Below are 22,083 nucleotides of genomic sequence, written 5' to 3'. Positions count from 1 at the left end.
GGCGACAATCAGTGCACAGCCAACTAATAATAGTTAAAAAACAAAACAAAACAAAAACCACAAATCAACACCATTATAAACAAGTATTGGGAACTTCAGCAGTTCCCTCTTCTGAAATAAAAGGGAAGGCACGTGTTATGCTGCCAATTACCTTACACGTGGCCGGGTTTTGTCTGGGTACACATAGTAATTATAGACTGTCATGTAGCCTACGGTCGCAAAGAGCGTAGCTCCATCCTTATTATACTTCTCAAATCTGCAGATAAAACAGAAAGCCAAGCAGGTCAATTACAGTCGCGCTCCCATGCAGTGTCCATTTTCTTTTCCATTCTCCAACTGAATTTTCAGTGTCAGCAAGCTACTCTGTGAGGGCCCAATGGGTACACCTGCTATGTTCTGAATGTACAATTCACTTAATTGGTGTGCAGCAACTTGGATAAATCAGGCCTCTTTACAGCACTTTAGTGCACTTGCCTATTATAAAGATGAATAGGTGGCAAGTAAAAGAAAACACAGGCAAAGCTCATTTTACTGTTTAAGCCTACATTCAGGGCTCTAACGGACAACAGCATTTAATTCAGCTCTATTCTCAAGGTCTCCTAAAGCATAATGGAGAAAACCTCAAGCCTAATAAACAATGGTTTTTCTTTCCTGGGAAAAATATCATTATACTGTCCCAATAATTGGCCAGCCACAATTAAAATGCAGGCTTTGTGGAGGTAATAAGTTCCACTGTTGCTTTAGAACTGTACTTACACTAGAAAGTAGTTCCATCTTTCATCATCCACGTCAATAAAGCTAGCAGTTTCAATAAACCACATCAAGAAGGTCTGAAGCCTTTCATGATAGTCTCGAAAGCCTGGACATGTCATGTCAGCCTAGGGAAAAAGCCAGGAGAAGTCAGGTGAAACTCATCATCGAGGCAAAAGAGAAAGCCTGCAGAATACAATTAAATACTCCTGTGGGAAAATATTTATAAGTGGAATACTCCAGTTCAACTAGACGCACAGTGAAAAAAGATTTTGTAAAATAATAATTCTTATATGCTACAGTTGTAACATCAGAAAAATACATCACTAATAAACCAAGTTGTATCTGTTTGCCCTAAAGAATCTATTTAATTTTTTTTCATACCTGATATATTTGATATGTTATGTCTTCTCCTGCTTCCTCATTATGAACTGAATATGTGTGTAGTAATGTTCCAAAGGGCTTAAAATTAACCTCCTTTTCCAACAAAGACACAAAGTCATCTGTACTTGTGCAAAACCCAGGAGGGATGATTTTTCTAATTTTACTTTCCACATCATCTGCCTACAGAATAAAAGAGCAAGAAAGACACAGAAAAAAAAAATCAAAAGTGAACTTCCATACACAATATTATGAAAGCATAGTTCTATTAGAAAAAACAAGTTATTGTAAAAAGTACAGGTTGAACCACTCTGGTCTGGAACCCTTGGGACCTGACCAGATCAGAAAGAGATTTTTCTGGATTATGAGAGGTCAATATTGTCTAGCAGCATTACCAACACTTCCACTGCTTACTGTGCTGTTAAGAGTACATTTACGGGTAAATTAGACCTAAATAACAGCACAGAATGCGGAGAGCTAGGACTGATGGCTGTAAACAAACTATATGGAACTGCGAGAATGAAAAGTGTGTCCAACTGGCTAATTAAAATAATTCTGGACGATGGATGTTTCTATATGAGAGAATTCTGGATTAGAGAGGTTCAACCTGTATGCCAAGATAAAAAGGAAAGTTGCTAAGACTTGTCTGATTTCAGGAGGAGTACTCAGTACAAGGGTAAACGAGTGCAATGCCTTTCATTGCTTAATAGTGACCCTTGTGGCTGATGAAGCAGGAGCATTAAAGGGCTCAAAGAAAGTTTGGGCTAGTCACTGTCTGATTATAGCTATAATATATGCCCAGAGGGTAATGATGTGAAATGGGGAAGACTGGAATTGTTGCAGGGGGGGGAGGAGGGGAGAAGAGGTAAGTCCTCTAAGCTGTTAACTAGTAAGGGAATTTTTGGATAGCTCAATTTTGAATGTCTACTCCATTGAGAGAGACAATACTGTACTGATGAACACCAATAAAGATGGCGGGATAAAAGGGAGGCTGTGAATTTGGAGACACACTGGAATTTCTGCTTTCCCATTTGCCAGTACGTGATGGATGTGGTGCAGTAACTCTTCCAAGTAAGACATTGGCTTTCCTTACTGTTCCTTAAGACTTTCTTCAGCTAGCAAATCTTTGAAACCGTACTGACTGCGGTGTGCTCTTCCATGATACTGCATTTGCCAAGCAAAGGCAGCCAGCAAAAGGCATAGGGAGGGAGGTAACTGAGAAAATGGCAGTCCTAGTAAGAGGGAGTGACAGCTTCCCCCCGCCACACACACTTGAAATGCATGTCTAAAGGACCAACCACAGTAATCACAACAAATGGGAAAAAAGAGCCTATCTCCTAGCCAAAATATTTTTAAAAAATTAAATTTGAGACAATATATTACATGGAAATGTAACAACAATTTTCAACAACTTGGATTTGTAACCTCAAAATGGGAGAAAGGGAGAGACAAGCCTTAAGAGCAAATTTTAATTCAGAGATTCAAATTACTCTTGTTAAATAACCAGAGTGAGTGTTACAGGCTATCAGCTGAGCAGACTTCATAATCCTTTTCAACCCCCCAAAAGACCACTTGATTGAATACATTTACTACTTCTCTTTAACCATGAATATTTGATGAACTTTCACAATAACGCATTACTGCTTCTCACCAGGCAATAAAACTTAATGAATTGGTCTCAACTTAACAAAAACCTAACCCCTCAATACAACTCCTAAAAGCCTGACATTACATTCAACAAAATGAGCTTACATTCTATTCAAACTTTCATCTGAACAATGAACCCAGGTTTTTACTTAATGGAGTTTGCCGTGAGTTCAGCTGTAATGTTTGTATTGTATCTATTTCCACAAGGACTGACACAAGAACACTGTGTTAACTTACTAAGCAGCTCTTTCACACAGTTTACATGCATGATGGGTATTAGTTCTAAACCAAGACCCTTGCTACTTAGCATTCAAAACAGGGAAATTAAGATGCTTAGGACAAAATACACTACAAAAGGCTAATACAACATGCTACTAATTCCTGTCCTTTCAACCACAGTCCCTTAAGTAGAAGTAATGCACCTGCAAATGAATAGCACTTTATCATCATTCAGTTGGATTTTTAAGACAGAAACCCTGGATGGAGTTCAGCACAAACAAGTTTTATTCTCAATGGTTTGGTACTACCAACATTTATATTTAACTTGCTTTATATCTATAAAAAGAGCTATTAACCAGTTAAGATATAGCTCTACAATACTTTGTCTAGGAGCCTATTTTAAATACATACATCATTCTTTGCATACATTTCATTCTCAAGACAAAGAACTGCATTTATTAGAACCATTTCTGTTCTCTCTAAAGCAGTATTTGATAATATTTTTTCCCTGGAACCAATAATTTAATTGAATAATGGATGAGGCAAAACAAAAATTATGCATTTTTAAAGATCAACACAATGTAGTTTAATAACAATAGAACAATACAACAGAGTGCATGTGTATTAACATTAATAGTGTTATTATTTTTCCACAACCTATTTATCTAGCCATAAAATGGAAATGGTAAAGTCATGCTTGGTGAACTACGTATTAAAGTGCTTATGTTTGCACAAGCTGACAAAATTCAGAAAACTGCAAATCAACATTTACAATAAAATTTGTTATTTCTGGAAAAATACCACAAAATAGAAATACAATCATCTGTTCAGTGAATGTTTACAGTAACTCCTCACAGTACATATACACAAATTCTAGAAATAAGAATGATTATGTTCAGTACGATCCATTAGCTATTTGTTGATTCATTGTGCTTAACACGTATGTTTGAGAGTGTGAATTCCCTCCCATGTACTCCAAACAATAACAGCAGGAAACATCTGCATGTGACTCGGCACTGATGGTAAGGATACTACAACTCTTTACGCTACTGAAATTAAGACGACACCCAAAGCTATTTGAATAGGATCATGGGAGCAGTCATCAGCTATCACCACGGGGGGGGGGGGGGGGGGGGGAAATCTACAGAAAATTTAAAGCAACTTCTGCATAAAATGGCTTCTGGTGCTCTTTAGGGAGGGCGGGGTTGAAGCTTTCCCCCACTCCCCAATTCGTACAGGTTGCTGGCTCCTTCCCTTTGTCAGAAACGAGAGGAAAGTGCACAGTCTGCTGCATTCCTCACGTGAGCTGTGAAGTGCAGGGGACAGACAAACCCGGACCTGCCGCATCTGGGGGTCATGGAGCTGCAGTGGTCATGGAAAGGTGCTTCTCATTTGGCCCCAAGCTGCTGCAGCGAGAGAAGGGTGGGGTTGTCTGCTTTCCCATGCATACTGAACCCCTCCATCCTCAGCCCTACTCCAGAGCAACGATTTAAATGAAGAAAAACAAAAATTAATTGAGTTAAGGACCCAAGCAACACTGGATAAATCTTCTAGCGTGTTATAAATGTTAATAACAGTCTTTGAAAAATATCCAGAAAAAGTTATAAAATGTTCTCTACATTTTCATTTTCCCTTTACTCATGACTAAGCTTTAAGTATGCTTTCTTCCTGAAGACCAAGAACTAGGGCTGTCAAACAATTAAAAATTTGATCAATCGTGATTAATCACGTGCAACTTCCCTTTTAAATGCTGCATCAGCGTTTCAATGGAGCAGTGCTGCATGGAGTCCGGGATCAGCTGGAGTTTCCAGCTGACCCCTGGCTCCATGCAGCACTGCCCCTTGGAAGCGCCAGGGCAGCATTTCAAAAGGGCATCACAAGGCAGAGCCCAGGGTCAGCTGGAGACTCCAGCTGACCCCAGGCTCCATGCAGCGCTGCCCCATTAAGGCACCAGAGCAGCACTTCGAAGGGGCAGCACAAGTGGAGCTGGGAGATCAGTGGACTCCGGCACTTCAAAGGGGCTTTGCAACAGCAGAGCCAGGGATCAGCTAGGCACTCCAGATGATCCCCAGCTCCTAATGTGCTGCCCCTTTGAAGTGCCAGAGCCGCACATTAGGGGCTGGGGATCAGCTGGAGTGCCTAGCTGATCCCTGGCTCCACTGTTGCAAAGCCCCTTTGAAGTGCCAGAGCGGCACTTCAAAGGGGCAGCACAGCATTAATGCCTGCGATTAACACATTAATCCTGTCCTGCGTTAATCACAGGCGATAATGCAGGTCAATTGAAAGCCCTACCAAGAACATTTAAGTGGAAGGGAAATAAGGAGTAAGCCTTTTTAAAAAAATAGTAAGGAAGTTGCTGCAATTCCCACAACAAATATTTTCCTACTGAAACTGCAAGAAGGCCATGATGGGGTCTTCCACACTACCACTCAGAAGACCTGCATCTAATTCCCAATCCATTTATATTATGATTTGGGATTGGAGAGACTATCACTGCCTACTGTGGTGAACTGAAATGGTGTCAGTTGAACCAATGGTGCAACATGTGTATGCTAGCTACGCAATTCTGCTTCATGTTCATACCCAACCTGTACTATACAGTTGCATAGCATTCTAGGTTTTAATCCTAGAATTCCTGATAGAGCTCCCTATTACTGTTGTTTCAGGGAGATTTTGGAAGGTGTTTGAGAAGCTAAGAAGTTATGGGAAAGAATAAATTATCAGGCCCTGAACACTCAATTCTTAATCCTGTTCAGCAACAAAGAAATGTCAGAACTTCTGAAATGCAACTGTAAGATGGCAGAGTGTGGGCTTCATCTCTGTGCAAGAAGCAAGGCCTATAGATGATGGATTTATTGTTTTAATTCTTTTCTCTCCACAAAGACACTGTCTGTGTACCATGCCTGAAAATAATGATTCCTGTGTGGAGTGGTGCTTTTAGTTTTGCATCATAATTATAGGCAAGCGGGACAGAACTGTTCTCACCACCTAGTATGCACATCTTAGGGATGATAAAAGTTAACTGTTATAACTTGGAGCCTACCACCTAGCCCTGCCTCAGCCATGAGGTTCTACCACAGCACTAAAGAGGCACTCCCATTCCAAGGGTCCCCAAGGTTGTTACTGGTTAATTCTTTAACATCCCTAAAGCAAGTATGACTGTCTAACTTCATACTACAACTCTTTACGCTACTGAAATTAAGACGACACCCAAAGCTATTTGAATAGGATCATGGGAGCAGTCATCAGCTATCACCACAGTGGGGGGGAGGGGGAATCTACAGAAAATTTAAAGCAACTTCTGCATAAAATGGCTTCTGGTGCTCTTTAGGGAGGGTGGGGTTGAAGCTTTCCCCCACTTCCCAATTCGTACAGGTTGTGAGCAGTCATCTCTGTAGTTAGCAAGTGCCAATACTGCACAACCAGGACAAGAACAGAAAAGAGTGACTGTCTTATCTCAACTAGAAACTATGGACAGTTATGGTTAAGTTTGGCACCACATTGAGGTTATCAAGTCATCATGGGAATATATGACCAATGGTACACTTGATAAATAGAGATATGAACAATTAGCTAATTCTATTCCAGAGCAGATGGTGGAATTCAAGTGCTCATTCTGCATCAGTCCAGGAACATATCAGCCTTAATGACAGTGAAAGTGATCAACATAACAGGTTCTCTCTCTACTAATTACAAACAGGGACCAAGCAAACTGCATGATGTGACTTTTCAACAGGGACTATTCCCAAATATTTATCTCGATTCATCTTCCCCCACTTACTTTGAATTACCATGTATGCCAATTTAAGCAGCCATTACAAAAATGACTGCCTGGTCAATCAAACTGCACAAACGCATGACAGTGGTCTCTGCCTTTGCGAAAAAAATATAAAGGATGGACATCTATCAATCTCAATAACAGTTCAGCTAACTAAAATTCTGCTTGCTACATCTTCTGTAATAGTCAAAAAATGAAGGGTTGAGTATGTAGTAAACAAGATTGAGGCAATAAAACAATCTATGCATAGCCACACAGAAAAGCTGTTGATCCTGGTGCTGTTAGTTATATAGGTATCACCTGCAGTCTGTATATCATAGGCACGTGCCTAATTTGCTCTGCCTAAAGGTATATTTAAACCCCACCTAAGGAGCCCAGTGATATATTTTGAACATCTGCACACACTTCTAGGAGCAGTATTTATTTTGGCATTACAAGTGGGCAGAAGTGGAGCTTGTTTTTTTGAAGAGTTAAGAAGAAACCACTACTTCTCTCCTCTCCCATTCCACAGTTTAAACTGGAACAGTATTACTTCTTGGATTGCCTCCTGCACTACAGCTTGCTCACTATCATTCCTTGGGTATTATTCCCGTCTTTTACATAGAATCCAAATGAAGTATTTTAGTAATCTAAGACAACTTTTGCTCTTTATACTGTAAACATTAGCTCATTATGCCATTGCAGCTGGCCTGTGACCTCCATTGCTTTTAATAAAGAAATTGTGTACTTTTAACATCTGACATGCTATTAATTAACGCTACCTCAGATCATGCATGCACCAGCCCCCATCTATCCCCTATGCTGCTGCCTCTGATACAGTGCAGATGGGGCTCCCTGCATATACCAGTTCCCACCAGCCCCCCAGTGCCATGACAGAGGCAGCAGAGTGAAGGGGAAGAGGGGTTTGTGTGTTACCATGCATGTTAACTTATGAGCCTAGGCTCATCAACTTTAAGGGATAGAAGAGTTTGTTTATTTAAAATATATAGGATGAGATTCTGGAGAACAAGATGATAACCTCAAACAAAAAAAGTGCCTGGTAACCACCAAGTTGACTATCGAATAAGCATTTGCTCACCAGATATTAATGGCGACTAGTCAATTCCCCCTCCCCTCTTGCTGCTTCTATGAAAGAGTGGGAGCAAAGGCGGGGGAGGGGTATTTGAAAGCAGCACTGCCACTTTGAAATCCCAAGGCAGCAGCTGCACAGCTAATCCTGGAATCAGGTGTGTAAAACACTGTCTCTGTGGAGATTCAAAGGGGCAGCCCTGGAGCCCGGGATCAGATAGAGAGGCCCCAGCTGACCCCGGGTTCCAGGGAAATGCCATGTGGAACCCAGGATCAGCTGGGGACTCCCCAGCTGCTCCCAAGTCCTGGGAAATTGCCACAGGGAGCCTCGGGTCAGCTGGGAAGTTCCCAGGTGACCTCGGGCTCCCTTCCTGCCCCTTTGAATCACGCAGAGGTGGTGTTTTAAAAGGACAGCAAGCTGCACAGCTGATCCCAGGATCCCAGCTGTGCAGCAGGCTGCACCTTTAAAACGTCGCCTCTGTGCGATTCAAAGGGGCAGCTGCCATTGAGCCCGAGGTCAGCTGATCCCAAGTTCGTAGGGAGCCTGGACTCAACTGACTCAACTGAGGAGTCCCCAGCTGAGCCCGAGCTCTCCTGCCGCCCCTTTGAATCACGCAGAGGTAGCAGTTTCAAAGGGGCAGCGACCACACAGCTGATGATCTGTGCAGCCACTGGCCCTTTGAAACTCCACGCGATTCAAAGGGGGCAGGGGAGCCCATAGCTTGTGAGTCCCACGCTGACCCCGGCTTCAATGGCTGGGGACTCTTGTGCATTTCAAAGCAGGCATCTGCATGCAGCCAGAAGTCAGAGGGATTTTCCGCTGGTCCCGAGCTGTAAGCGGAGTTCCGCATTCGTCCTTCCGCATTCCTCCATTCCATATTTCAAAGGAGGAACGTGGAAGCGCCTATCGCCTAGTTGATGGAAATTCCATTGACTAGTCAATTAAATTGCATTTTAACATCCTTAATTCAAGCCTAAACCCTTCTCTCAAAAGTGAGGCTTTTTGTTTTTCGTTAAACCTACATCTGTGCTCTTGTATATCTGTGCAAGTTGAGGAACAGATTTTCCTTGCTCTTCCTTTTCCTGGACCTGTGATTTATGAGCTTTTCCTCTGATAAAGATTCAGTCTATTTGCCTGGCACCTAAAACATCCATTCTACTGAGGCAGTTACTTAAGTGAAAAATGAGAAATGAAAGATAAAGGATAGATGGGCTAATGCTATGTTAATACACCAACAAATATAATAAAAGTAACAATTATAGTTCTATTCTAAATTCCAGTGTTTTCTTGTAAGACATTTTCTTCTTGGATCAGAGATCATAAAGACTCATTGAAAGTGAAAAACCCTTTAAGAATAAACATGATTAGCTATGGTCATCTAGTGCAATAATAATAAAAACAAGGCTTGCCTATAACAGGTTACTACTTACTGCAGACATATAGGGCCTTCAAATATCTTAGTAGCGCCCTCCATCCAAGGAAAAACCGATGCGCCTGCAGTGAGTTATTTGCATGGACAACAAAGGACCAGCTGCAGAAATGAAAAAATTGTCCGCGCTTCTGTGGGGATAGAGGAAGATATGTCTTTTCTCCAAACCTGATTGTGAGGGTGAAGGCCTTGTTTTGAGAGTTTTTCCCCAGATACAAATCTCTAGGTTGGGGAAAATAGAGGACTAAGATTAACTTACATCTATGCTAGATTTAGAGAAAATGTACAAGATAACACAGAATATATAGTATTTTATCTAGACCCATGACCTGTGTTACTAGTGCACCATTTGAATTCAGTCAGATGCTCTGCATGCTGAGCAAGACTGCCCTGGCTAGGAACAGCAGCCAATGCAGACAAAAGGGAAGGAGGTTTCAAGGGGCAGAAATACCACAGGGAGTAAAGAGAAAACCAAATCAACTGGGCTACAAGGGTCCTGGCAGCTCAGTGGAGAAACATGGGGAAGAAACACAACTAGGGGAACCAGCAGATATGAGGACAGATTTGTCAAACTGACACTATTAAAAAAAACACAACAAACCCTTGCAGGCTAATAACATTCATAAGAATCTAAGGAAAAAAATTAAAACCTACAGAATCAATAAATGTTTACAATTAAAGAAACTACATGTCTGCTACAGAGGATACCAGGTCTCCAAATTCCTTTATTTGCTAACTGCCTCAACCATGGTCTCTACATCCTGGGATTTCAGGATATTTAGCATCTCCTGGTCTGTCACCTCTTCTCACTCATCTTCCTAGTTCAGAGTAGATGGATTTTTTCCACATTCTCCCTGTCTCTCATCAACTCATTGCAAAGAACCGGAGTGACATCCAGAAGTCCATTGGGCTTGATAGCATCCTGAAAATTCAGCCCAATTTGGCATTATAAAGATAGTATTTCCTCTCCGATAGACTTTTTATTATGGGCCTTATTTTAGAGACTGGAGATCTTCCTGCAGCACTGCTTGTTGCTCCAAGTGATATATATGCCCAGTCAGCAGTTTGGACTCAGTCAAAGGGTACGTCTAGACTACATGCCTCTGTCACCAGAGGCATGTAGATTAGGCTACCAGACATAGGAAAATGAAGCGGCGATTTAAATAATCGCCGCTTCATTTAAATTTATATGGCTGCCGCGCTGAGCCAACAAACAGCTGATCAGCTGTTTGTCAACTCAGCGCGATAGTCTGGACGCGCAGGTGGCGACATCAAAGGTATTTGTCGACCACCCAGGTATGCCTCCTGTGATGAGGTTTACCTGGGTGGTCGACAAATACCTTTGATGTCGCCACCCGCGCGTCCAGACTATCGCGCTGAGCCGACAAACAGCTGATTAGCTGTTTGTCGGCTCAGCGCGGCGGCCATGTAAATTTAAATGAAACGGCGATTATTTAAATCGCCGCTTCATTTTACTATGTCTGGTAGCCTAATCTACATGCCTCTGGTGACAAAGGCATGTAGTCTAGACGTACCCATACACTGAAGTATTGTGTCTGATAAAATGCAAGTGGCACTGGGTCTAGTCCCATTGTGCTAGGCACTATAAAAAACCAAGACAGTCTCTGCTTCAAATATTTTATAATCTAAGTATATGACTATGTGCCTGCACATCTGCTTCAGCCCAACTGGCATGATACTCATAGAAATGCCACCTTCAAAATAAATAATTAATTTTCTGTCTGAAAATGGCACTCAGCAAGCTCAACTGTGCACACAGTACTATTTGTACAGTTAAATGGCTTTCACTCAACTTGACTCATGTACAGTGAAATGCAGGATGTAGATCAGATAGCCCTATCTTTAGAATAACTAGTGTACTATGAGATGGCAAAAGGAATTTTTTTCTGCTAGGGCTACGGTGTACATCTGTGGGCATGTGGTATTACCAGTAATGCAAAAGTTAGAATAAGCTATCTGCTGCTAGTCTCTCATGCAGGCAATGCTTATGAGTATATTATGGTGTGAAATGGAGTGCTTTCATAGTGGATAACACCATCTCTAGCTGATAAAAGACTGTTCTCTTCAGGTTCTGAATGACTCGTAATCAGTCTTCCTCAGCCAGGAAGATGGTAGATATCACCATGGGGACTTGAGAGAAAGTTCAGAGTTGAGAGAGGAAAGAAGTTGGAGGATACCAAGGACTATAAAAGTTAACAAGGACTCTCCTACTGGAGAGAGACAGAGAGAGAAGGAAGCCTTGTTGGTGATGGTATATTAATCAAGATACTTATGGAAATCTGATATGGTGTTCTACACCTTACACTCTGTTCACAGATCTGAAATTATACTGATGAAGGGCTGACCTCACACCACTGTTATCTATATAATGCTGATTTTGGAGACTGCCATTTCTCATCACTTTTCAGTTCTAGAAAACTAGCAAGATTACAGAGCATAAACTTTGAATCTCAATAGGTGCTTTGTCTCAATACTCTTTTAATCATAGGCAAAATGAATGAACAAATATGCCTTCATGCAATTTTAGGGAACGAGTAGAAATTTAACAAATTAAAAAAAATACGGTACATCACTAACATTTCTCTTTAGAAAATTTCTTTTCTTGAACATATTTAAATTATTTTCTTCACTTTTTCAATGAGGAACGTTAAACTAGGGATGTAAAATCCTGTTTAATTAGTTAAATGAGGGTAGACGGGGGGGGGGGGGGGGCAGAGGGGAGGGGAAGGAGAGGGGGAGATGCTCCAGGCCAACTGTTTCCAGCCCTGCACTGGGCTGCCAGCTCCCAGTCTGCATGAGACAGGAGTAAGCAGCCTTGTACAGGGCCAGAAGTGACAACCCAGGGATGGGTACCGGTTAAGGGTAATGCTTACCAGGTAACCAGTTACCCGTTCACAACCCGACTTAAAAAAAAAAAAAAAAAAGTAAGGGAAGGCTGCTTATTGGTACATATATTTCTACATGGTAAGCCTTGTTTTCAGGCACAATAAAATGAGAAGTCAATGCAAATGGATAGCTATTTTCACTCTGTGCAGTATTATGAAGATTCAACAATAATCAAATCAATAGCGCTTTTGGAAAGAAATCAATACAATTTTTTCCCTCCTTGTAACTAAGTAATAACACAAACAATGTTGAATTTTCTTAATGCACCAGGAACCACTAGCATGCTTTGAATCTATTTCTAAACAACCAGGTAGACTTTTTATTCAAAGGTTTAATATCTAGTCCTACAAACATGAATAAAACTTCATATTAATATTCTATATTTATGGTTTACTTCAGCCTCGGAAGAAAAAAGCAGGACTCTCAAAAGTGATGACTGTTCAGCTTCAGTTTTCAGAGCTGTATAACTCAGCTAAAAGGTTTATAAAAATGGATGCAAAAACTGAGCTTAGCTTGTAAAAAAAAGACAAACTGATAATGAATGATATGGGATAGAAAAATTAGTTTACGAAATATAAAATAATATAATCTGCAAAGCCCACAGATACCCACAGGCAGCCACAGCTGCGGATGTAGATATCTGTGGCTAATTTTTCCCGATATAAATATGGATACGAATATAAATTTTGTAATTAGAACCCTGCAAATTTACAGATACCTGCTTTTATTTATATCTATTAGCATCTGCATCTGTGATGTCAAAGTGGATGTTTGTGCCTCCTTTTGGCAGATACAAATTTTACCTATGAGTGTTTTGTAAGCAAAGTAGTAATATATAAATACTGACAATATCCCTTTAAAATTAGGCGCAGTGAGTAATTGATAAATAACTGGGATGGGAAACTAGGATAGCTTTAATTTTTAAAACAAAAAATTATATATCAGGTGCTTTAAATGGGAAGTGCAGGAAAGAATATTGTTAAATACTATTTTACCATATACATCTCATTTAAAAGAACCACTTTACTGTCTAATGGGATTCTTTCAAATCTGGAAATCACCATCACCTTGTCTTCTAATTAACAAATTTCAGCCTTCCTTTATTGTTTGAACTCTAGCCTTAATGTCAGCTCATATCAGGAAACAGCATGAATTAACAGCATGTAATCGGATAAAATGTTAACGTTACACGACTATTCGATAGTCCCTGAAGGTGGGACCGGCAGCCAGTGTGCTCCGGCACCGCTCCTGGGGAGCCCACTGCCACCCTATGCTTCTACCTACCAGTTTTTAAACTGGCTCCCTGCGCAAACCATCTCCCACCTGCTGCCTCTGATGGCAAGGCAGTAACGTGCGGTCCAAGCTCCCTGTGGACAGAGGCTGCTCCGCAGTGCCAGCCACTGTCCACAGGGAGGTTGGACCCCCCCCCAGACAGGGGCTGCCACAGCGAAGCAGACTCTGCCCACTGCTTCATGGCAGCTTTCCCTGCCTTTCTCCCCACCACACTGCTGCCTCTGACAGATGTTGCAGCATGGGGGGGCAAGTGCAAGGCACCATGTGGCTTTAAGATGGCTCCCCCCAGCACTGGCTCCTGCATTCCCCCCCTGTACAGAGGTAGTGGGGGGAAGTGGGGAGGCAGGCTGGTCTGCAGAACCAGGACACTTGGGGAGCCTGCTTGAAAGGCCTACCCCCCACATACTCTCAAAGGCAGTGGGGGGGGGGGGGGGCCGGGAGCAGATCTGATGCTTGCTGATACAGAGGCAGCAAGGAGGTAGAGGATAGTGCGTGTAGTCTATAAGATTAACTGATAAGCGCAGGTTTATTGGTTAATCGTGCAGTCAGCTACACATTGACATCACTAGCACACGAACACACCACAAAGGTGGGTTCTAAGTTGTTTTTTTTAAATTTAGTAATGGTATGAAGACAATATATTTTTTAAATCTAACCGTGTAAATTTGAAGTAGATATGGCATGGCTTAAACCTTTTGAGCATGCCCCTTTAAGAATTGTAAGTATTCTATGAAGATTTGAAAGAGTAAGTTTGGCTCTGACTTTACCTCCACACAGTCAAAGTTTTCATTAACTTTAGATGTGTATTCAATGCGGAAAAGTGTTGACAGGTTACCAGCATTGTAGTACAAAAGGATCTTCAGACCCTTGAAACCAAAGGCAACTTCACTGGGGGAGGAAAAAAAAATGCAATCAGAAACTCTAGTCTCTACTAAACAATCATCACAAACGAATCTAGAATAAAGCTTTGAAATTCATGTCTATTTTCCAACTGTACCAACCTACTTTTGAAGGAAAAAAGAAACAGAACAGTCAGATACTACACTAGAATATATACACTGAAGATAATTTCTTATGCCATTCAAATTCCTTCATCTGTCAATATTAAACTAATATTTGTGACTATTTATCTAACAATGTTTCTCAACCACTGGTACGAGTAACCTTACGGGTACTTGAGAGAAGCCTGGGGGATACGTCAACAACTGAAATTTGGAGAAAACTGAATTTTTGTTTTAGGTTTTACAGCGCTTTATTATTTTTGTACTTTTTACACCCAAACAATTAAGTTATTTAAACAAATGTGTTGCAATGGTAGAAAAAAAAATTGTGTGTGCCTGAAAACTGTAGATTCATTTTTCTTTGTTTTTGAAAAAGAGGTACTTTATAAAAAAAAAAGGCTGAGAAACACTGATCTAACTCATAAAATGTCTTAGACATGTTACATCTTGACCTAAAAAAACAATACATACACACATTATACAACTTCTATTTCAAAGGCCAAGAAGTCAGCAGACATGATAACTATGCATTTCATTCATTTTTGTTACAAGATATTTTTAAATCACTTGTAATTTTACCTTTTATCATAGACATATAGTGAAGCAGATTGCATTTACTAGGATCCTTATTTAAGGATGTGGATTTTATATTAAGGTACACTGCTGCAAATGACACAGAATGAAGTCATTAGAGGAGGTTTTGGAATTAATTGATAAACTTAACAGTAACAAGTCACTGGGACCAGATGGCATTCACCCAAGAGTTCTGAAAGAACTCAGTATGAAATTGAGGAACTATTAACTATGGTTTGTAACCTATCCTTTAAATCAGCTTCTGTACCCAATGACTGTAAGATAGCTAATGTAATGCCAATATTTAAATAGGGCTTGAGAGGCAATACCGGCAATTACAGACCGGTAAGTCTAATGTCAGTACCGGGCAAATTACTATTGTACATAGCAGTGTACAATAGTAAAGAATAAAATTGTCAGACACATAGAAGAACATAAATTGTTGAGCAAAAGTCAACATAGTTTCTGTAAAGGGTAATCATGTTTTACTAATCTATTAGAGTTCTTTGAAGAGGTCAACAAACATGTGGACAAGGGTGATCCAGTAGACATTGTGTACTTAGATTCCAGAAAGCCTTTGACAAGGACCCTCACCAAAGGCTCTTATATAAGTTAAGTTGTCATGGGATAAGAGGGAAGATCCTTTCATGGCCTGAGAACTGGTTAAAAGACAGGAAACAAAGGGTAGAAATAAATGGTACATTTTCAGAATGGAGAGGGGTAACTAGTGGTGTTCCCCAAGGGTCAGTCCTAGGACCAATCCTATTCAGCATATTCATAAATGATCTGGAGAAAGGGTAAACAGTGAGGTGGCAAAGTTTGCAGATGATACTAAACAGCTCAAGGTAGCTAAAGCAGACTGTGAAGAACTTCAAAAAGATCTCACCAAACTAAGAGACTGGGCAACAAAATGGCAAATGAAATTGAATGTGGATAAATGTAAAGTAATGCACATTGGAAAAAATAACCCTAAGTATACATATAATATGATGGGGGCTAATTTAGCTACAACTAATCAGGAAAGAGATCTTGGAGTCATCATGGATAGTTCTCTGAAGACATCCACACAGTGTGCAGTGGCAGTCAAAAAAGCAAATAGGATGTTAGGAATCATTTAAAAAGTGATAGAGAATAAGACAGAGAATATCTTATTGCCCTTATATAAATCCATGGTATGCCCACATCTGGAATACTGCGTACAGATGTGGTCTCATCTCAAAAAAGATATACTGGAATTAGAAAAGGTTAAGAGAAGGGCAACTAAAATGATTAGGGGTTTGGAATGGGTCCCATATGAGGAGAGATTAAAGAGACTGGGACTTTTCAGATTGGAAAAGAGGAGCCTAAGGGGGGATATGATGGAGGTATATAAAATCATGAGTGGTGTGGAGAAAGTGAATAAGGAAAGGTTATTTATTTGTTCCCATAATATAAGAAGGGGCCACCAAATGAAACTAATGGGCAGCAGGTTTAAAACAAATAAAAGGAAGTTCTTCTTCACACGGCGCATAGTGAATCTGTGGAACTCCTTGCCTGAGGAGGTTGTGAAGGCTAGGACTATAACAGGGTTTAAAAGACAACTAGATAAATTCGTAGAGGTTAAGTCCATAAATGGCTATTAGCCAGTATGGGTAGGGAGTGGTGCCCCTAGCCTCTGTCCAAGGGTGGAGATGGATGGCAGGAAAGAGATCGCTTGATCATTACCTGTTCAATTCACTCCCTCTAGGGCACCTGGCACTGTCCACTGTCGGCACACAGGGTACTGGGCTGGATGGACCTTTGGTCTGATCCAGTATGGCTGTTCTTATATTTAAATACAAAAATTGTATAGCAACCTCAAGTAGGTTCTCTTTTGATTGATGGTTCTAATGAAACAGATTTAGATCAGAATGATAAGTAAATCCAATAATGTCTAATATTGAAATGCAGAAATGGGAGTTATGTGAAATGGGGGGAGGGATGTTTGAACCTTCTATCTGTTCAAGGAAAAGACTATATCCAGAAAATCATTGGTACAAGATATGAGAATCTGTATTCATGCATAGAGAATTACAACTTCATTTCTGGAAAAAAAGTTCTGCTTCTAGTGGCCATAAGTGTTACGAGGCTACTTACACAATTTTTATTATCCATGTTCATTTAGGAAAAAGTGACATTTCATTCAGATTTTCCTCAAAGGCAACAGGCCTTCAAAACTGATAGTATTCGTTTCAGAAACGTGCCAGGGAATTACTTCAAATGGACAGATCTGAAAGTTCTAACAGCACTGAGAAGTAAAATTGTTAGCAAACTGATATGGTTAGCAGTTGCAACGTTGCTAACTTGATTATGGTTGATTGAAGGAGACCATCTCAAAATCAAATCTTTTCAATTAATCTCAGAAATCAGAAGAGAAAAATGCTTGCCACCATCTGGTACACTACCATGTCAATAACATATTATTGCACACAGTATATTTTTATTAATAATGGACAGACTAGTAATCATTATTGTATTAAAATAATGGGTGAAATCCTGGCCCATGTCAAACAGCAAAACTCCTGTTGACTTTTTGAGGGCTAAAATTTCACTTTAAATGCAGCAGCTTTTTTATTTTTAAATCAAAATATATAGACACATTAGGACACAGATTATGGTTTCTATATTTTGTGTAGGTATGAGGTTGCAGATAGTAGATTCCACTATTTAACCTAGATATTTATGACCTCTTGTTAATTGCAACATTTGCCAGACACCAATCCCATCCCATTCACTTTAATGTTAATGGGATTTGGATATTGGTAATAGTATACCTATTATTAAAAACAGTATTTTTGGAAGAAAGGTCCAAGTTACAGGCAGATTTGGAAGACTGAAGCCAGAGAAGGAAGTGCTGGGATATGCCTTCCTTGTTTGCAGCCCTGCTAACCAGACTGAAGTCAGTACTCAGCCTCTCTGTTTCCTTCTGCTGCAGCAAGTTTGCAAAACCTGCCTTCACACAGGGACTACAGAGGAGGTAAGGAAAGGTTATAGACAGGGTAGTAGCAGGGAAGGGTGGCTAAAGCCCAGACACCTGAGTTGCACAGTACCCCTCCCCATGCTCTTTGGGCTGCACCCTGCTTGGGGACTGCACTCAAGGAAGAAAGCATTAATACTTTGAGTCCTGGAATGCAGGGAAAAGTACTTGTGCAGCTCTGTAGGTCCCAAGAAACCACTCTCCCCACAGAGAACAACCCCACACCTAACAGGCAGGTTTTGAAGGATTGCAGCCAGAGAAGCCACATCCCAGGGCTTTCTTCCCAGCTTGTAACCTCACAAACTTGCCTTCTGATTATTAGTAACTGACAGATAATGGGAACATTTTCCTGGTAAGCCACAGCAATAGCTAATAAGCTGATTCTCCTGAATTTTAATAGACCATTTGATAAAAGGACAGGTATGTGGATTTAAACTAAAACCTAATGTGTACAGATAAGGGTTTTTTTTTTTTAAGTATTTAAGAAACTAAAATGAAGTTACTCAGACTACTACTAGCTAGCTATATTAGTTTGGCACACATTACTGTGAAAGTCACCTAATAGGATTTGGAACTGTTTCATGAACAAAGTTCCCTTTGAAGTAAATAGCGATTTTTATTGCAGAATCAGAACCAGCATTCTTCAACAATCTGACAAATATCTATAAAAACGTGACTAGAGTCCCAAATTGTCAGGTAACTATTGAAGTACCTTTCTTATCACAGGTTTATTAAGACTAAGGATGTAAAAAGTCATTTAAAAAGGTAAGTGGGTAATAGCTAAAAATCATAGCAGTTACACGTGCTGGGGCTCTGCAGTATAAAGCTTTGTTCCTGGCCCCACTCCTGGGGAGCCACAGAGTGTAACCTGCAGCAGGGAGGCGTGGGCTAGCCTGCCACAGACAGGGGTTGCTCTGGCCAAACATAGTAGCCTCTGCCTGAAGTGTGCCCCACGGGGGCTTAAGCAGCCCCCAACCCAAGACAAGCAGGAAACTGCTCCAGCCATTAGTGGTTAACCAGAACCAGTAAGCCTCATGCCTAATTAAGACATTTAAAATCATACAAGAAAATACTTAATAAGTGATTTAAAAATAGGAAATGTATTTTTTTTTAAACTAGAATGACTTTTCCCTTCCCTATTAATTTCTCCTAGTATTTCATTGGATAACTTACTCATCCCCAAACACTTGATGGCTATACTCTGGATTGAAAGTTGTGCTGTCATCTTCTAGATCTTCAGGAAAACGCACTGAAAAGGAAATGGGCATAATTTTACTGTAAGCAACAAGAATTTGTGATCTGTCAACACAGACTTTTTAAAAATTTAGTTAAAATACTGGGGATGCCATACCAGCTTAACATTCATTTTCTCATTCTAGTCGAAATTATTTTCGACCTAGTGCACACACAAAAAAAAAATCTAACTGAAATGAGAATGATTACTACTTGTGCTTCTGATCATAACTTAAAAGTATCTACAGGCAAGCTATAATACTTAAAATGGGAAAGGATAAGTTAGCTTACATAACCATTTGTTTATAGTAAGTATATTTTCATAAGGACTCTATTCAAAAGATTTTTTTAATCTACTGGTAGTACTAAAATGCCAGTATAGCATTAGCAAGGTTTACAAATAAATAACTAGGAGGCCTGCTATTCACTGATTTCTTGCCTCCCCTCCCCACTAATAGAAAAACAAAGGCAATAAAAATAAAGACCATTGCATTAAAATACAAACAATGCACATTTTGTATCAGCTGTAGTTTAATTATAATCTATGCTTCATATTGTACATAAGAAATCTTTGTAATGTGAATCTTGACTACATCTGTTTTTACATTTTTATTAGATGCAGTACAATCGCTGTTATGCATAGATAAGTTTTGCAGTTTAACAAGATTCTATTGTACCAAAGTGTATCCAGACAAAATTATACCTCCGGGTTTTTACTGTACTTTCAGAACATTTGGTAAGCGACAGTTTCATTTTCATCAATTTACAGTGTTATGCATTCAAAACAAGTAATCTATTATTTAAATATTTATCACTTTATTCACTGTTCTGCTGTTTAAGGAACTGAGCTAATGAGAAGTGTGTGTATTTTATTTATGTATTCATGTACAGTATTTACATATTTATATATGTATTTTCTTATGTATTTTATCATAAAGATAGCATGTCACTATAGTCACTACATAAAGTTACAAACTGGAGCAATCCCATAGAAGCCAAATCCAAGCTACCAATATCTTTACACATATATTGTATGTAACGTTACTGCCCTCCTTCCTCCTCCCCCCCCCCCCGCCCACCCCGGTCAGTCTTCTCTGTACTTGTGAATAAGCAAAGCATATAGTCAGTTGTTGGTGAGTCTAATAATAATGGGGCAGTGAGTGGACAGATCCTGTTATGTGGGCTAATGCTTCTATCACTTCACCCAAAAATCTCAAATGTGTTACTTATATTTATTTTTCAGCTATATAAAAATATTCACCACAGATGCAGCTACACAAATGCAACAGCCTATTAAAGCATTTTTTATTCACATTGTGGAGTGATAGCAGTTACTCGATAGCTAAGTTGCAACAGTTTTTCTATTATACGTCTGCCTTAATATCAGTAGGCAAAGTCTAATGTTAAGGTAGAATTGCTTTTGAAAATTTGGAATGATTAGGATAATGGACTTCTGATTTTTAATGCCTCAAAAAAGTTTTTTTAGGAGATTTAGAAGTCAACGTATTTTGCATAATTTTTCAGAGCACAAAAGTCATTTTGACCAGTGCTTCTCAACCTTTTTTATAAAGTACCACTTAAAAAAAATAAAATAAAAAAAATGTATACGTACCGCCAGTACCTACAGTTTTCAGGCACACACAATTTTTGTCTACCATTGCAACACATTTGTTTAAACAACTTAATCATAGCTGGGCAGGTGATGAAATTTTGGGGTATAAAAAGTACAAAAATAATAAAAAGCTGTAAAACTTAAAACAAAAATTCAGTTCTCCGAATTTCAGTTGTGTTGACATACCCCTCAGACTTCTCTCAAGTACCCCTAAGGGTACTCGTACCACTGGTTGAGAAACACTGATCTACACTCCTCCAAAAAAGATACAGTGGACCACGATCAATATTTACTTTTATTAAGTGAAATATGAATTATTTTATTTTAGAAATATGCTGTAAATTGCCTGCTCTTGCTATCTTAGTGTCATTTCTTGGGAGCAAGCAAAATCCCAAATCATACTTGAAAACATTTTTGTAGCCCTTTCCCCTGCAGAGATAGACCTTCAGATGTAATTTGATTTCAGGGACAAACTGAATGGGGGGTTGGAGGGGAGAAAATTACCAGCCAATGCTGACTAGCACTCTAGACTACGGAGATAATCTCAGACATGGGAAATGGTAACATGGGTCCCTGACTTGCGCCATAACAGCAAGTGGTCCTTTCCAAACATATCCCATCACTTTACTGCTCCCCGTTTTAGACATTCAACAATATCTTTCATGATAAAACAGGTAACAGAGCATCATGTGAAAAGGTAGCAACTGCAGAAATCATTGTAAAAATAAGTTTACATCCACAATGTGTTAAAATATATACTTGTACAGTAAATCATCATAAAAATGCAACTGATGGGAAAAAGTTAGTTCTCACCACCCACTCAACTGAGAATTCATGTGACTTGCAGGGAAGTTCTTATCCTACATTTCTGAAAACGATACAAGTATCTACTACACCAACATTTTAAAAAAGTCAGTTAAAATGAAGTTGTGTAAAATGTGTAGTGGCCAACATATGCATTACAGTGGCAGTTTGCTACTCCCTTAATTAAGGAGTAGCAGTTCAAGATACATTAATCAAATATACAATTTATAGAATTATAAAGAATATACCTGTATAAGTCAGAGTATAAATTACAAAGAATATACATGTATAATGTACAGCCGTGTTAGTCTGTAATTTTAAAAATAATGAGTCCTGTGGCACCATAGACACTAACAAAAATATATAGAATCATGTATAGTGTTCACAAATGT

At 39.6% G+C, this 22,083-nt stretch overlaps 1 protein-coding gene across 2 annotated transcripts in view; it reads right to left on the bottom strand.

Annotated features, from left to right (window-relative positions):
• HAT1 (histone acetyltransferase 1) overlaps positions 1-22,083 on the bottom strand; it is a 63,999-nt gene that overhangs the window by 30,507 nt on the left and 11,409 nt on the right. For both annotated transcript variants that reach the window (XM_075933628.1, XM_006138972.4), the window contains exons 3-7: positions 19,216-19,291; positions 14,241-14,361; positions 1,135-1,314; positions 757-878; positions 152-256 (exon numbers count right to left, since the gene is read on the bottom strand). In XM_075933628.1, coding sequence (XP_075789743.1) covers positions 152-256; positions 757-878; positions 1,135-1,314; positions 14,241-14,361; positions 19,216-19,291 — 604 coding nt within the window. The remainder of the gene's footprint in view (positions 1-151; positions 257-756; positions 879-1,134; positions 1,315-14,240; positions 14,362-19,215; positions 19,292-22,083) is intronic.

The sequence above is a fragment of the Pelodiscus sinensis genome, chromosome 7 (genome assembly GCF_049634645.1).
Source record: "Pelodiscus sinensis isolate JC-2024 chromosome 7, ASM4963464v1, whole genome shotgun sequence".
NCBI lineage: Eukaryota > Metazoa > Chordata > Testudines > Trionychidae > Pelodiscus > Pelodiscus sinensis.
The sequence above is the reverse complement of the archived record's forward strand: the minus strand, read 5'-3'. Positions and strand labels throughout refer to the sequence as shown.